Source organism: Dasypus novemcinctus, chromosome 7 (genome assembly GCF_030445035.2).
Source record: "Dasypus novemcinctus isolate mDasNov1 chromosome 7, mDasNov1.1.hap2, whole genome shotgun sequence".
Lineage (NCBI taxonomy): Eukaryota > Metazoa > Chordata > Mammalia > Cingulata > Dasypodidae > Dasypus > Dasypus novemcinctus.
Window position 1 is genome coordinate 115,452,980 of NC_080679.1, and position 17,084 is coordinate 115,470,063.

At 41.7% G+C, this 17,084-nt stretch overlaps 1 protein-coding gene across 4 annotated transcripts in view; it reads right to left on the bottom strand.

Moving 5' to 3' along the window:
• Positions 1-17,084, bottom strand: part of ACMSD (aminocarboxymuconate semialdehyde decarboxylase) — a 96,891-nt gene that overhangs the window by 39,528 nt on the left and 40,279 nt on the right. Inside the window, exons 7-9 of one of the 4 annotated variants that reach the window (XM_071216479.1) lie at positions 13,981-14,076; positions 13,164-13,336; positions 10,384-10,682 (exon numbers count right to left, since the gene is read on the bottom strand). In XM_071216479.1, the coding sequence (XP_071072580.1) occupies positions 10,623-10,682; positions 13,164-13,336; positions 13,981-14,076 (329 nt within the window). In that variant the 3' untranslated portion in view covers positions 10,384-10,622. Of the gene's footprint in view, positions 1-1,965; positions 3,137-10,383; positions 10,687-13,163; positions 13,337-13,980; positions 14,077-17,084 lie in introns of those variants that run through there. The other 3 variants (XM_004480180.5, XM_004480178.5, XM_023585112.3) reach the window with 3 other exon arrangements.

Below are 17,084 nucleotides of genomic sequence, written 5' to 3' on the forward strand. Positions count from 1 at the left end.
CAAAGAATAACTTGTGTATTTGTAATGACCTAGTAACAAGAACTTCCTGTGAGGACAGCAGTATGCACTGTTTGTACTAAGGATATAAAATAAACTGCATAATTAAGCTGGGTGCGTGTGGTAACTGTTGCACTCCTGCAGCTACTCACAGCCCACCTGATCCCTGCTTTTTTGTGTCTTTCATTTCTCCATCCCCTCACCTCTCCCTCCTCGGGACTGCGCAGGCCCTGTTTGATTGCGACTACACTGCGCGGGTCACAACAATCTATCATGCGTATAGCAGGGCTGGTCTCATCTTGAGTTGCTCAGTGGGCCCAGCCTCTTGGGGCCTTTATGCTTAAGCAATCCTCCCTTCTCACATTGCAAAATCAAATATGCAGGCTCCCTTTTTCCTCTGCCTATTCATGTGAATTCATTTACATCAGACTCAGCAAGGGGGTGGGGACTCAACCTGAGTCACTCCTCACTGATGTAGTCCAATTAAAAGCCCTAAAGCAGGGGTTCTTAACCTTTTTTGTTCCACGGACCCCTGTGCCACTTAGGTGAAAACCACGGACCCCTTACTAAGTCCACACTATACTGTGTATTATTTAATAAATGTATCACACCTGCACCAACATATCCCCGCAAAAATGTTTTTTGCATTTCAATTCAAGCTCATGGACCCCTTATTAAGAACCTCTGCCCTAAAGTAACCTGATCAAATAATCTAATCAAATACCCCTCAGCTGACCTTAATGCAATCAATGGGATGCACACTCAGGAGCAGAGTAGTTTACAAACATAATCTTTCTCTTTTTGGGATTCGTAAAATAATCTCACTGCCACACATTAATAATGTCCACCAGAAGTGGGTACGGCCAGAGCATGACCTATAGTGAGCTAAAGAGTACATGGGAGGAGAGGTCAATTGTCAGCACGACAGCATGAAGGATCTTCATGGATCCATTCCCCAATGATATTGGTGAAAGCTACTTAAAGACAATCATTTAATGTCTCTGAAAATGGCCCTAAAGGTATATACCAAATGAAGAGATATCTATTCAGGAAAACGGACTAAAATTCAGTAAGGACAGCAGGAGTCTATGGAATGTGAACCAAGACTACTCTGTCCCTTCCCCCTCCCTGCTCAATGAGACCCAAGTTCCATTCCAGACAGGTGCAGCCCAAGACATGGTGCTTCCTCTCCTTTCCTTAAAGTTGGAGGGCTATCTTCCGAGGAGGCAGGCAGGAAATCAGTATTTCTGAGTCCGTCCAGGAGGCAGGGGCTTCCTTCTTCTTCCCACCCACTACTGTTAGAACAGAGGCTCTACCCTTAGTACAGTGCTGCTGAGAATAATGCGGCCCCACTTACCCTTGCCCGAGATCATGAGCTGATGTTCTACAACAGGAGAGGCAAGCTGAGAAGACATGGCCACACACCTAGCGCTCAGCTTCTAAATCTGGGTGTTACTCAGAAAGAAGCATGCCAGTGTCCCTAACGCCACAGGACACTGTCTCAGACATTTTGCTTGGGGCAAGAAGCAGGCCTTAAAACAGATAGCTCCTAATCTCTTCCCAAAGGAACTGGCTTCATTTTTCACAGATGGTGGAGAAGTTCAAGCCTAAGAGTGGTCAAAACCAATGCAGGGTGGAAATACTAATGGCAAAAAGCACATGAAAAAATGTTCAACATTACTAGGTATTAGGGAAATGCAGATCAAAACTACAATGAGATATCATTTCAGCCTCATAGAATGAGCATTATTAAAAACAACAACAAACTGAAGGTCTGGAGAGGATGTGGAAAAACGGGAATACTCCACCCCTGGTGGGAATGTAGAATGGTGCCGCCTCCGTGGAAGACAGTTTGGTGGCTCCTCAGGAAGCTGAATATAGAACTCCTGTATGATCTGCCAATTAGTTACAAGGAACATATTCAGAAGAACTCCGTGCTTTTACAAGCCATCCAGGACCCCAACTCACCCCCTGCTTCCTCCTGTTAGTCTCTTTCCTGGGCTCTTCTGGGAAACCGGAAGCACCACCCTCACCCGCAGCGCGCTGCTTCTCCCGTTTGGCAATCAATTCTTTGGCTGGATTGAAGACGCCGTTGGTCTGCTGGTCACAGACATAGCATCGCGGGGTGGTGCGGAAATACCGCAGTGCACAACTCTCGCAGAAATAATGTCTGCACTTGGTGACAACGGGGTTTTGGCACGTCCGGCAACAGATGAAACACTTGAACGGCACTTCCTCATCATCGCTTTGCACTTCATAGTTTTCGTCCTCAGAGACACCGTAGCGACCTTCATCAAGCTCACGTTCGATCTGCCACCCATGCTTGTAATCTGAGCGATCGTGGAGGAACTTGCAGCTGTCTCCGAAGCCGCAGAAGCCAGTCTCCTTGTAGTCCTTACAGATGTCGGGCTGGTAATCCCAGCGCACGGTAGCACGCAGGTGCTCGGGAGCTCGGACGGGGCCCTTCCTCACCATCCCGGAAGAGGCGTTGCCCGTAGACGTGTCTTTGGGCGTTACGTATTTTTGGTAATTATTGATTCCCCGGTAGATTTTGTCATCTTCCTTGCCCCTCCGCTCCTCCTGGATCTTCTGACTACGCTCAAAGATGGCTTGTGCGTCACGCTCCTTCTCAGTGTCCAGCTGGTAGACAGCGGTCGCCCCCATATCCTCCGGCCCCACGGGTTTCGCTGAGCGGGTGGATTTGTAGACCACGCCGAGGCTCTCGGGCTCCTTCTCCTCCTGGCTATTCAGATGGTCGTAAGCCGCCTTCTGTTTACCGCTGCCAGGGGTCTTCTGTATCATCGGGTTGTGCGCGGCCCGCTTCTTTTCTGGGCGAACCACAGTGCTGTCTTCCTCACTACTCCTGCCGCTTTCTCCCGGCTCGGGGTCGCAGACCTGGCGCTTTCTGCGGCCTGCAGCACCTTTACGTCCAGGTTTTTTGAAGAGGAAGGCGCACACTTGGTCTGAGGTCTTTCCTAGAGACGGCTGCTCTGCCATTTTGGAGTCTCGAGCTCCGAAACGGCTGTTTGGTGCTGGGTCACGTGGGCCCCTTTGTTACGGCACGTCGTGGGCTCGGCGGCAAGGCCTACGTATGTTTTTTTTTTTTTAAATTAATTTTAATGCCTCAAATGGTGCTTCCAAGTGATACAAACTACTATGTCATATATCTATGTTTAAATAAAATTTTCAAGAAATATAAGTGTGGAAAAGTAATTTTTATAAATTAACAACTTAGACCATTTAAAATATTCTCTTTGAATTAATATATTTTTAAATAGAAAAAAATCTTAAGAATATAGCTGTTCGTATCATCTCTCTTCCTTCCAACTTTCATCCAAGCTAGAGCGAGTATTAGAAAATTCTTTCGCTTCTGGGAATCCAACCGAACTCCATCTTATTGCCATAATTACTGCTGACCTGTAATTGCCTTTACCTATAAAAATGACTTTAGGGAGCTATAAGCTGGGCCATAGGGGGATGCAATACAAGTTAGATAAGTTTTGTCAGAGGGAAACGGACTTTGGCCCAGTGGTTAGGGCCTCCGTCTACCATATGGGAGGTCCGCGGTTCAAACCCCGGGCCTCCTTGACCGTGTGGAGCTGGCCATGCGCAGTGCCGATGCGCGCAAGGAGTGCTGTGCCACCCAAGGGTGTCCCCCCCGCATTGGGGAGCCCCACGTGCAAGGAGTGCGCCCCTGAGGAAAGCCGCCCAGCATGAAAAGAAAGAGCAGCCTGCCCAGGAATGGCGCCGCCCACACTTCCCCTGCCGCTGAGGACAACAGAAGCGGACAAAGAAACAAGACGCAGCAAATAGACACCAAGAACAGACAACCAGGGGAGGGGGGGAAATTTAAAAAAAAAAAAAAAAAATTTTGTCAGAGAAAAAGAGAAAAGTTTTGGACTGGTTTTTGAACAAGTACTCAATTTGAACTTTCACTAGTCTGTGATCAGGAAGGTGCCTTCCACCAGGTATAGAAATCTATCCATAAAATACAAGAAAGTTAAACTAAACAGTGTGCTTAGTGACTAGGTTGATTTACGTTCTGAGACAATCTCCTTTCATCATGGACTGGTAAACTATTTGTGGACTGGTATTGGTCTGAGAATCACAATTTGAAACCCCACTAAAAATATGGTAAAGAGATATTTATTTAAGGCAAATATCCACAAGGATGAAGAGAACAGGAGAAGAAACAAGGAGAAAATTTCAGAAACTGGAAAGCAGATGGACAATGGTAACTGACTTTGGAAGGCCCAAGAAAGAGAAATTCTTAGCCAGTGTGAGGAAAATTGGAAATCTACCTGGTTTATATCACCACAGCCCCCAATCTCTATAACTGACAGCACTAGGTGCCTCTGAAAGTAGAGAAAAAGAAGGGATTAAGAAGAAGAGGATCCATAAACAACAACAACAAAAAGCAAAATGAGGATTCATTGTAAGCCTATGTAAGATACAATTAGACCCCTAGACCACCTCTGCTTGGTCCAGCAAGTGCTTTTCTCTCAACCTGGTAAAAGACTGGTCATTTATTCTCAAAAGAGGTGAAACAGAGTCTCTGAATTGGGAAGATACCAGGCACAGTGGAGAGTTAGAGACTGTTCTGGAAACAGGAGGATTAAGTGAAAGGTTATTTATTAAGAAATGAGACCCCCCAGCCTTTTCTCCTGCTCAGTTCCCAGAATATTGCAGACAGTCCTTTTTTCCTCTATGTAAGATATTGGAAGAGCTTCCCTGGGAAACTGACAAATCAAGGAGAAAAGACCAAAATTCTGGACTTTCCAAGGATTGTGGCTGAGTCATTTTACTCTACAGAGAAGACCATTTCAGTGTAGAGATTCAGAGACTTCCAGTCATCTTTTTAGTGACCTGCTCTTAAATGCTAGCAGATAGGCAGGGATCACACATGCTTGAAAAAAGCATTTAATAGGAAAGGTTGAGACTAAAACAAAAAGACAAAAAATACCAAAAACAAACAAACAAACAAACTTGGAGGAAGACTTGCAACGAGTAGTAAACTTAAAAACATTATTATTAGTATCTTCAGAGAGGTAAGAAAAGATCTTGCATCTATCCAACAAGAACAGGATATTTTTAAAAATTCATAGAAAAAGAACAATATCAACAAGAAGCTCTTGGATATTTAAAAAACATGCACAAACTAAATAGAAGGCTTCTCAATAAATAAGAGGAAATTTCCCAGGAAGTAAAATAAAAACTCAAAGAAGTAGAAAATAAAGAAGAAAAAAAAACATGATTCCAGTTTAGAATAATAGGATTTCCATATAGTGAAAACAGAGAAAAGAAATCATTAGGGAAATAACTCATGAAAATTTACAGAGTGAAATGGCCCACCAAATGCGCAGTGAAAATAGACTCACATCAAGTGCAATTTTAGGGCAAAAAGATGAAATCTTAGTCTTTGAAATTGGGAATAGAGAGAGATACAGGTGATTAGAATGGCATTAAATTAAGCAATAGCAATACTAGATGCCAGAATACAATGGAACAAAGTCTTTAAACTTCTGAGGGAAAATGTTCCAACCTAGGATTCGATACCTAGCCGAACTCTTAACTGATTGTAAGAGAACAATAAAGACATTTTTAGATAACGAGTTTTAAGAAATTTTTATCTCCCATGCTTTCTTTCTCAGAAAGTTAATGGAGGAGGTACTCCACGAAAATGAAGAAATGAACCAAGAAAGAGGAAAATCATGGGTTTCAGGAAACAGGGAATACAATACATGAGGAAGAGAGAGGGAGGGAATATATTCTCAGGATGATGGTGAAGGGAGATTTCATGCTGATACCTATGTAGCAGGCCTAAATAGTGACCCAGTTCAGATTAGAGCAAGTCAGAGGCTCCTGAAGATATTTCTTCAAGAGGGTAGAGTAGATTACTGTACCCAATGTGTTTAAATATACTGAGAGGAGAGTTACATAACTGATGTAGATTTGGAGTTAAGTTAGTGTAAGTATTAGCCCTATCCGCCCCCCCCTCAAAAAATCAAGATATCAACAGGCTACAGTAATCTAAGTGAACCTCGTTATCCATCCATGGGGTTCCAGAATTCCTGATGTAAAGAAAATGTATGAGATAATAAATGTTCACTTTTGTTTAAAATCACTAAGTTTTGGATTGATTTTTATGCAACAATTGATAACTAATAGAGATTTAGATACTTGGAGGTGACATGCTGCCAAAATAAAATCCTAAAAATGTGTGAGAAGATTTGGAACTGAACAATGGGAAGAAATTGGAAAAAATGAGAATAGTGAAAGACTAATGGTCATTAAAAAGATCATTATTAGAAGCCTGATAGCCTTCGAGAAGGCTAACAGTTAGGGCTTAACAGAGAATGAGGAAAATATTATTGTAAACGAAAAGCCTGTTATGTTAGAGTTATGTGGTGTTCCATGCAGTTACATACAAAGTAGACAATAGATCTTATGGATTGGGTGATTTGTCCAGGCAGAATGTTGAAAGTGATGCCTGGCTTCTTCTATCTACTTAGGGTAAAATACAAGAGGAGAGGGTGAAAGGAATGACTCTTAAATAAAAAGGAACCTGGAATTGTTAGGTTTGAAAATTCCTATCCTCTCCAATGGCAAATGATGCCAAAAGTAAGAGATGGCTTTCTGGCAAAAATTTAATCCAGGGCACAGTCAGAAAAATATGGTCTAGGAGGAAGCCACAAAGCGAGTATGCTGACTGTTACAACCTCAAAATACTTAAGGCAGTGCATCGAAGAACCATTCATTCAAACAATAGAGTTTCTAAGAAGTGTAAGGGTGTTCATCAGCCTTAGCAGAAACTCATGGTAGAGAAGGAGTTTTCTCAGAGATTTGAAGGTGAGACTTACCTAATGGCATGAACCCTAATAAGAGTCATAAAAGACCCATAAAGTTTTAAAGAGAATTGTGTGAGCATAAACACTACTAGCTTGGACTGAAAGGAGCAGATAGTACAAAATGAAAAGAAGTCTGTGGACCCCCAAACTTCTAGAGGAATGAAACAGTCTGTAAAACCTGCTTAGACACAAACCCAGGTTGTCTTTCATGGAAAAGGAAGGATGACTCTAAGGGTAGAAGCAAGAACCTTGCAGAATCATTGCTATGCTTTGAGTCCTAATCAAGGCACTGGCAAGGTTTGCTTGATGGATTTTGGAATTGCTATGGAATAGTGACTCCTCTGAACTTCCTGTTTCCCCCCTTTTTTTTTTTGGATGGGAGGGTCTGTATCAACTTTTCTTTGCCTATCTCACCATTTTATGTTAGGTATGTGTGGGTGTGTAGGTGTGCAGATAACCTGTCTCTTTAGTTCACAGGTCTTCAGATTGAGAAGAACTGTACTTGAGGAGCCTATCCACAAGTTCGTTTTAACATTGAGATCCTAGTCTTTAAGCTTATGCTGTAAATGCATGAGAATTGGGGTTGTCAGGTATTTTGCATTTGGGAGGAATATAAATAATTTGTGATGAGAGGGTGGACTGTGGTAGCTTTAAAATGTCTTAAGGGAAGCCGACTTGGTCCAATGGATAGGGCGTCTGCTTACCACATGGGAGGTCCACAGTTCAAACCCCAGGCCTCCTTGACTTGTGTGGAGCTGGCCCATGCGCAGTGCTGATGCGCGCAAGGAGTGTCCTGCCACACAGGGGTGTCCCCCACATAGGGGATCCCCACACACAAGGAGTGCACCCTGGCAGGAGAGTCACCCAGCGTGAAAGAAAGTGCAGCCTGCTCAAGAATGGCACCGCACACACGGAGAGCTGACACAACAAGATGATGCAACAGAAAGAAACACAAATTCCCGGTGCTGCTGATTAGGATAGAAGCAGTCACAGAAGAACACACAGTGAATGGACACAGAGAGCAGACAACTTGGGGGGGGGGGGGAGGAGAAGGGAGAGAGATAAAGAAATACATCTTAAAAATATATATATATATATATAAAATGTCTTAAAATATTTTTATACTCCTTCCTTCAAAAGGTAGAGCTGAATTCCATGTTCCTTGAATGTGGACCAGGTTTAGTGAGTTGCTTCTAATGAATAAAATGTGGCCCATGTGATGCTATGCAACTTTTGAAGCTAGGTTATAAAATGGAAAGCTTCTACCTGGTGTTCTCTCCTTCTTTCTTCCTCTTCCTCCCTTACCCTCTCCATCCTTCTCTGTTTCTCTATTCCTCCCTCTCTTCACCCTCCCCTTCCCTCCCTCCCTTCTGGTCTCTCTCTCTCTCTCTCTCAGATCAGTTGTTCCTGGGGGAAGCCAGCTGCTGTATTTTGTGGACATACAAGCAACTCTGCAGGGAGGTAACCTTAAGAACTTACCCTCCCACCAAAACCTGGCAACAATCTGCCAACCATGTGTAAAAGCCACCTTTGAAATAAACCCAGTCTAGCCTTCAGATGACTGCAGCCCTGACTGACATCTTGCCTGTGACCCAGTGGAGACCCTGAGCCAGTTAGGTTGCTCTTAAATAGAGACCATGAGAAAGAATAGATGTTTGTTATTGTTTTAAGCCACTAAGTTTTAGGGCAATTACTTGTGCAGCAATAGATTACCAATGGATCTAGCTAAGGTTATGATATAATCATAATGGGATGAAGACCAACCTCTCAAAACTCTCTCCACCTAAGTATATAAAGTGTATTTTCTATGAACAGGTTAATATAAGGAGGCAGTAAAATTTTCCTTTTTTTCATATTTTCATAGTGACTGACTGTTAACATATACCTAGTGTACTTTGTATCTGTCTGCAAAACTGAGTAGACGTAGGTTAAAAATAGAATTTTAGGGATGGAAGGAAGCTAAAAGATTATGAAGTTTACATCCTCATTGGCCAGCTAGCAAAGTGTATTCAATATAGTAGGTGCTCCATAAGTGCTTTTGGTTTGTCTCTATGAATGACATATATTTATTCTTAAAATATTTAAATTTTTTATTTATAAAAGTAATACCTATGTTTAGTTAAGCAATCAAATATTACTAAAATATTTATATTACCCAAAGAAGTCCTATATCCTGTTTCTCAATTCTTACTCTTAGCAACTTTTCTATTTTTCAGTAGATGATAACCTTCATATTCCCAAATTAGCTTTTTTTTTAAGATTTATTTATTTATTTCTCTCCCCCCGCCCCACCCTGGTTGTCTGTTCTCTGTGTCTATTTGCTGCGTATTGTTTCTTTGTCCGCTTCTGTTGTTGTCAGCGGCACGGGAATCTGTGTCTCTTTTTGTTGCGTCAGCTCTCCATGTATGCGGCTCCATTCCTGGGCAGGCTGCACTTTGTTTTGTGCTGGGCGGCTCTCCTTACAGGGTGCACTCCTTGCACGTGGGGTTCCCCTACGCGGGGGACACCCCTGCGTGGCAGGCACTCCTTGCGTGCATCAGCACTGCACGCGGACCAGCTCCACACAGGTCAAGGAGGCCAGGGGTTTGAACCGCGGACCTCCCATGTGGTAAGCGGACGCCCTAACCACTGGGCCAAGTCCATTTCCCCCAAATTAGCTTACGATATTGTTTTTTTCTTTCTTTTTTTAATGCCCTAACCAATCCGATATTTATTATCTTTATATCATTTATATATGAACATACATAAACAATTAAGTATATAGTAAAAGTTGTGAACTTACAAAGCAAACATGCATAACATCATACAGGGGTCCCATACGTCAACCCTCCACCAACACCTTGCATTGTCATGAGAGGTTTATTACAAACTGTTAAAGAACACTGTCAAAATCTTAGTCCTTATCTTACATTTGGTGTCTTTTTCCCCCAACCCACCCTATTATTCTTTTTTAAATATATTTTTTTATGACAGAAGTAGTAAACTTATAAAGCAATCATGCACATGAGTGGAATTCCCAAACAACACCCCTCCATCAAAACACCACAATGTGGTGTGTCATTTGCTACAGATAAAATAATATCATCTGATTGTTACCATGTCCATAGTGTACATTTGGCTCACATTTTCCATTATCAACACAGTACATCTTTGGCATAGATGCAAGAATATTATATTATTACTACTAACCACAGTCCATAGGTCACTCCAGCTGTATTTTCTCCATGCTTATCCACATTCCCATCACCCTGCAGTAGTGATATACATTTTTTCTAGCTAACAAAGGGCACTCTTGCATCTGTACCATCAACCACAATTCTCACTCACCTCTTGGTTTACTGTGCTATCCAGTTCCTAGATTATTCTCAAGCATTCTGTCATTTGGCATTTACATAACTAGACTACCATTTTCAGTCACATCCCCATTTATAACCTAGCTGTTACTCACTGTGTTACCATACACTCCATACATTTCCACAATTTTACAGTAAAGCTAATTAAAAGTTCTACATACATTAAATATCAATAGTCCACTTGATTTATTAGTTTTAGAGAGTATTTATTGACTTCCCATTACAATCATTGCGACTTTCTTACCCCAATTTTTCTCCTCTATCCTCCCATTAGAATTACAATTTTTCAGTTAAACCAGTACTTAGTGTTTATACCATTATTACTATAAGCATTGTTCCCTGCTGAGTCAAGTAATATACAGTGATCATCTGCTGTCATACAGATTTTTATTCTCTTGGAGTTATTTCCTTTACTTTCATTTGCTTATTTTTCCATGCAGATAAGCTTGTTTGTTCCTAATGCATCAACTGGTATGTCAAGTGCCTGCCTGGAAAGAATGATTTCAAACTCTCAAATACATCAAATATTAGGTTGGTTCTATCCTGCCCCCCCACCCCTCCCCACCCACCCAAGACTTCCCTCCACAGCATTCTGAACTCTTGCTCTTATCTGGACATATTGCTCTCTAGCCCAGCAGTCATGATTGGACTTTTCTTTTCTTTTCTTTTTTTCCTCCTTCCCCCTCCCTCCGCCCTGCTGTTTTTTTGTCTGTCCATTCACTGTGTGATCTTCTGTATCTATTTCTCTTTTTCTCGTTTTTCTCCTTTAGGATTCACTGAGATTCAATCTTGGGGATCTCTGATGTGGAGCGAGGTTTCCTGTCACTTTTGCCACCTCAGTTTCTGGTTTCTGCTATGCTTCCCCATAACTCTCCCCTTCATCTCTCTTTTGTTGCGTCATCATCTTGCTGAGTGACTCACTTGTGCAGGCACTCGACTTGCTGCACAGCACTTGGCTTGCCACATGGGCATTCAGCTCACTGTGCAGGCACTCACACAGGTCCTCTGTGCAGGCACGCTTTCTCTTTTTCTTTTTTATCAGGAGACTCCAGGGGTCAAACCCGGGTCCTCCCATATGGTAGGCAGAAGCCCTATCACTTGAACCACATCTGCTTCCCAATGATTGGACTTTTCTTAGGGATCAGGGATTGATTTAGAAAGAGATTTTGCTGATTCAAATATAACTGGAACAAGGAGGCATTACTATTTCAAGAGAATACTGAATTATTAATATATTCTGCTTATATATCCTGGGTTCACCAACCTGTGAGGTAACATACAGTGAGATCACATTTGCTTTTGATAACCAGATTATAATAGTTCAAGTCTTCACAGAATGAATGCAGGATCTCAGCACCACTAATGTTGCCAAGTGCCCTCCGAGTTTTTCTGGGAGTTCCTAAAATGTGTACGTGCACATTGCTCACCAACCAGTCTATCATTTGGTAACCATGAGGCATTTGCCATATTCTTCCTCTTCTGCCCTAGGCCCTTGCCAGTGTATATTGACCTGGATGTTATTTAAAGGTGCTGATACTATCCTTCATAAGGGCACATGTTTTATTTGCCAAGGGCGTTGTCTCCTGATGTTGCCTCCTGAAGTTACCACTTCCAAGGATGCCAGAGGAGTATACTGGACTTGATGGGTAGGTAATGAGAATGGGGCTCTCCCATTTCCACACTAAAGTCTAGAGTCTCACAAAGTCTCTCAACAAGAGCTAGTGTTTCAACCTTCCTAAGTTTCATGCATTACATGGAGTTTAATGTAAGTTTCATGCTTATATCTCCCCATTTCTCCTCCCTTCAATCAATAACATTCCTCAGACACAAGCATTATCCACCTCTCTGTGCAAAGACAACACAAAAGCTAGAAGGCTCAAAGACACAGCTCAACCACATAATTCACTACCTAACTAGAATGTGTAATGATTGTATTTTAGTGGTTTTCTCAAACCCGATAAACAGTTTTAAAGTGCAATGACTTATCCATTCTGGAAATAGAAAACAACTTGCATCTTTCCAATGACAGACCTCTTTTACTACTAAACAAGATTTCAGAAACTTTAGGAAATAATTTCAGCCCAGGTATACTGTTGCAAATCTTTAACTATGTCTACCTTCTTTAAGAAGGCCTCAAAGATTTTTGCTTGGGAAAACTTCTAGAGATACATGGAAGCCATAAAATCGCATTGAAATAGTGAATATTTCAGACTTTTTACTAATTCAGACTAGCCTTTGCCCTAAAACTTGTCTAACTTGCTGAGTTAGCCTTTCCAAAGAATGTGTAAAGGTGGAGGTGCCATCAACAGGGAGATCAGCTAGCAGACACAACAGAGGAAAGAATTTTCCTTACAGAGTTTAAAGAACCACTGTGCTGATCTTTTCAATCTAACAGGTGAATCATTTTTAAAACTAAGGCCATATTGTGCCAGGAAGAATTGTCAGGCCATGGTACACAGACCCTTCATCCTCTTGCTCGTTGCCTACCTATCGAGTGCCGTTTCCCACTACTGTATCTCTTCCACCTCTCTAATGTTCCAGTTATCTCCGTTTAGAGCATGAGGACAATTGGGTTCTCAAGGATGTGTGGAGCAAGGATTTTACCCCAGGTCAATCTGAATTCGAAACTGATGGCTCTTCCCTGCTTACCACATGGCCGCCTATCATTTTATATGGATATGTCCGCAAGGACATAGAAATACCAAGGCTTCAAGAAATACCCAGGCATGTAGATTATCTGGGATTTCACTGGCATGCATGAAAGTGTTCTGGCCATACATACTCTACATTGAGAATTGTCTTGGACAGGATCCCTTGGGCAAGCAGATCTAATCTCAAATATCACTGTCTCCCCATTTCTTATAGTGCCTTTTCTTCCATCCTTCTTCTGGAAGGAGGTCAATTAACTGATTGCTGATCCAGCACTCTGCTCCCATAACCAATCTGAACAGCAGTTTGGAATTACCTTTCCTATGACGTCTGTTAACAGCTTGAGGGCCAGAGGATCATGAACCAAGGAATCCGTGTAAAAGGAACCAAGGTATTTCTTTGGGTTAGTTGGATTGTCCTGGGCACACAGATCTGGGCGCATGCTAAATCCATGGGAGATTCTTCCCACTGTGAAAGGGAAGGCACCACCTACAAGTAAAACACATTTCTGAGGGGCTAGTATTGATTTGAAAAGATTTCTTGCAATCCTAACATTGCATGCAAGAAGTTATTTGAGCCCATCTGGGTATAGTATGGGAGAAGACCCAGGAGAAATGAAATGAACTCATCTAGGAATTCAGACTTGAGGAATTTATCCTGAAGAGACAAGACAACTTTGTAAAGATACACGGTCAAGTGTTTCAAATATAGCATGACTATATTAGCAAAATACAGAGACAACCTGTCTCCGTTGAGTAGTGTCTGAATTTTGGTGGCACAAACCTGTACACCGCTGTCAAAAATGATGGAGCTCTATATTTAATGACATAGAGAGATGTCTGTTTCATGCTAAGCAGGAAAATCAGGTTAGAGAATAACATGTATAGTTTGATATTATGCGTGTGTGTGTGTGTGTGCGCGTGTGTGTGTGTGTGTTTGTTTTAGGCCTATCCATAAACAATAAGGAATGGAAAACTGGAGAGCTTGTGGTCCTATTGGAGGGATTTAAATAAAAAACAAACAAAACAAAAAAACTGCCAACTAGACTAAACTTGCTTGCAAAAATGGATTTTGGACTTCAAACCCTCATATACTTTATGGCTAAAATGATGGCTGGAAGGGAAGGGTCTTACCTCCATGAGCAAAACACACTTTCAGGTTAGGAAACTTCTCAAACACTCCACCCATGATCATGGAGCAAATGGCCGTGGTAGTCTCAGATGGCATTCCTGAAAGAGGAACCAGTCACAAGGTGTAATAGGGCTTGTTGCTTTGAGCAAGAAGAAGCTCAGTGGTACTAATGCCTGGTCAATGGCAGCTTGTAATTGTCAGTGCCCCTTTGCCCCAGCATATTTCGGCGGTATGCGTGCCATTTCTTTGGACAGGAGAACCATTGAAGCTTCCTATTTTCCACTAGCAGGTAGAGACTTCTAGAGACTAGAACACACTCAAGCCAAGAAGACAGAGGACCCAGCTTTAGTCTTGATTCCCTTGACTTCTGTTTTGGATGCAGCAGGGGCAAGTGGAATTCAAGAGTCTGGGCTCAGCCCTAGGATGACCAATTTTTTGTTTCCTGGCCTTTGATAAGTTACTTAATGCCTCAGCCTGGATGTCTTCATTTGAAAATGCTGACATTTTTGCCCATCTTATGACTTTTGTGGAGCCTTGCAAGACGATGGCTGATGTTAGCAAATTTCCTAGCTAAGAGTTCACATTGGAGGTGCTCAGCAAATAGTAGTTACTTCTCTGTGCCTCCATTTCTTTGTTTGTAAAAATGGAAAATAATGGTTCATTCCTGTCCCTGGGTCAGGTGGAGGATTCAGCAGATAGCACCTGCCACTTAGTAAGCGTGCAATAAGCATTAACTGTTATTGTTCTTGCCAAATCTTTGCCACTTCTTGAAGCTGAGGTTGAAAATAACTGGACTAAAGTGAATTGTTTGAAATCCTTTGGGCTCTTAACAGACACAGATGGTCCATGTCTGACATCTTTACCCCCAAGGAGCTAGTCCAGTCTACTTTTCCAACTCATGGATTTTCACATTGACTCAGAATCTTTGACTGTCCCATAGCTAAAGCCCTGTACCCTCTGGGAAATCTTGACCCTCCATCTGCCAAATGGGGCATTCACCTGACACTTTTCCTTTCTCAGTCCATCATTGTTCTATGCGCAGAGCCACCCTGGGTCCCTGGCCTCCTGAGGGGTTCTGCCAAGTCTCTGTTACTGAAGATTCTGGAAACTTCATGGATTCATATCTATCTGGGCAAAGCTTCCTGAAGGCAGGAGGATGGACAGTATCATTTCCTTCTAGACCTGAAATTCTGTTCTCCATTAATTACATGAATCATAACCCTACGATCCATTCTCCACACAGGCAGCCAAAATGGAAGCTTTATAAGGTAAATCAGATCATGGCTCTCAAATGCTTTGAATATCCTCCTGTCCTCTAATGGCCACCCTTTACATCCACAATAAAGTTCATGCTCTTTACCATCACCCCCAAGACCTTATACAATATTGGTCCTGCCTTTTTCTTCACCTTCATCTCAAGCCGCTTTTCCTACCCATGCCAGTCTTTTCATTCATTCACCAAATATTTATTAAGCACGGAACTAAAAAATTTAGGTTGTAGTTAGGTTAATAGATATCAAACAAATAAATGAGCAAAATAATTTCAGATAATGAAAAATGCTATGAAGACAATAAAAGCGCATACCATGAAACTGAGTGGTTGTTCAGGGAAGGCTTCTCTAAAGAGGTGACTTTTGGATGGATAATCGGAATAATGAAAAGGAATCAGGGATGTATAGATTTGAAGAGGAGATTTCAGGGCAGAGAAAAGAGTAAGTACATAGGACTCAAGGCACGATAAGTTCTGATGCTTAAGAAATAGAAACAAAGCTATTCATGGCAGCATTTTTTTGAATCACAGAAGAGTCCATCAGCAAAGGGCAGGTTAAAGAAAGAAAAGTACATTCATTTAGTGGAATATTTTGCAGTCATTAAAAAGAATCAGGCAGATGTTTGGAAGTGTCTGGTGTGATATCAATTGTATAAAAAGAAAAAGGAAATGCAATATTTATACACAAAAACATATTTCTATGTATTTATAGAACATCTCCCAGAGTATACACAAGATACAAGAAACAGTGGTTTACTCTGGAGAGGGGAATTAAGGGATTTGGGGTGGAAGGGGTTATTTTTACTATATAGTGTTTTAATTCAATTTTTACAATAAACTTACATTACCTACATCAAAATTTCATTAAATAGTTTTTTAAAAAGGAACTTGCAGCAGTTTGGGCAACTTATAATTGATGGTGACTTAGATTTGGGTGGTAGTAGTGGAATTTGGCATATGTTGTTGTTTTTCTCTTTTAATTTTAAACTTTTTATTTTGAAATACTTTCAAAATAACAGGACAGTTGGAAAAGTTAGTTTGCCAAATGACTGCTGAAGCAAAGTACCAGAAATGATTTGACTTTTAAAATGGTGATTTTATTTAGGGTCAAAGCTTACAGTTCTGAGGCCATGAAAAACACAAATCAAGGCATCAGCCGAGATGCTTTTTCACCAAAGTCAGTTACTGATGATCCAGGGGTCCTGCCACACGGTGAAGTAAGATGGCAGCCAATCTCTGCCGAGGTCCCTGCCTTTCCCTCTGGAATCTATGGTCTCCTGGAGCTCAGCTGAGGACAACCAGGCATTGGGCTTGTCTCTTTCAGGGTCTCCTCTCTCAGTCTTGGCTGCTCTGCTTTTTTCCCAAGTTCAGCTGTGAACTATCAAGGATATGGCTCATCTCTTCAGCCTTGCACTGGTCTGTGGGCCCAGTCTTATGGTGGGCTTCATGCTTAAAAGCTTTGGCTGTTAATGATCCTTGAGTCCACTCTCACATTGCAGGGTCAAAAATAGCATCTCTCTCTCTCTCATTTTGTCTCCATTAATATCAGACCCAGCAAGAGGGTGGAGACCAAAACTGGCTCACACCTCATTGATGTGTTCCCATCAATAAAGTATAAAGTAATCTAATCAAGGGCCACTTAACTGAATTTAATGCAATCAAAGAGCCCTATACCCACAGGAATGGATTAGTTTAAGAACTAATCTAAGAATCTTTTTCTGGGAGTCACAAAATTCAAACTGTCACAGTCTATATTCTAATTTTTTTCATATGTCCCAGTGATATCATTTTGAGCCTTCTTTCCTCCCTTGTTAGATCTCATTTAGAACAATTTAT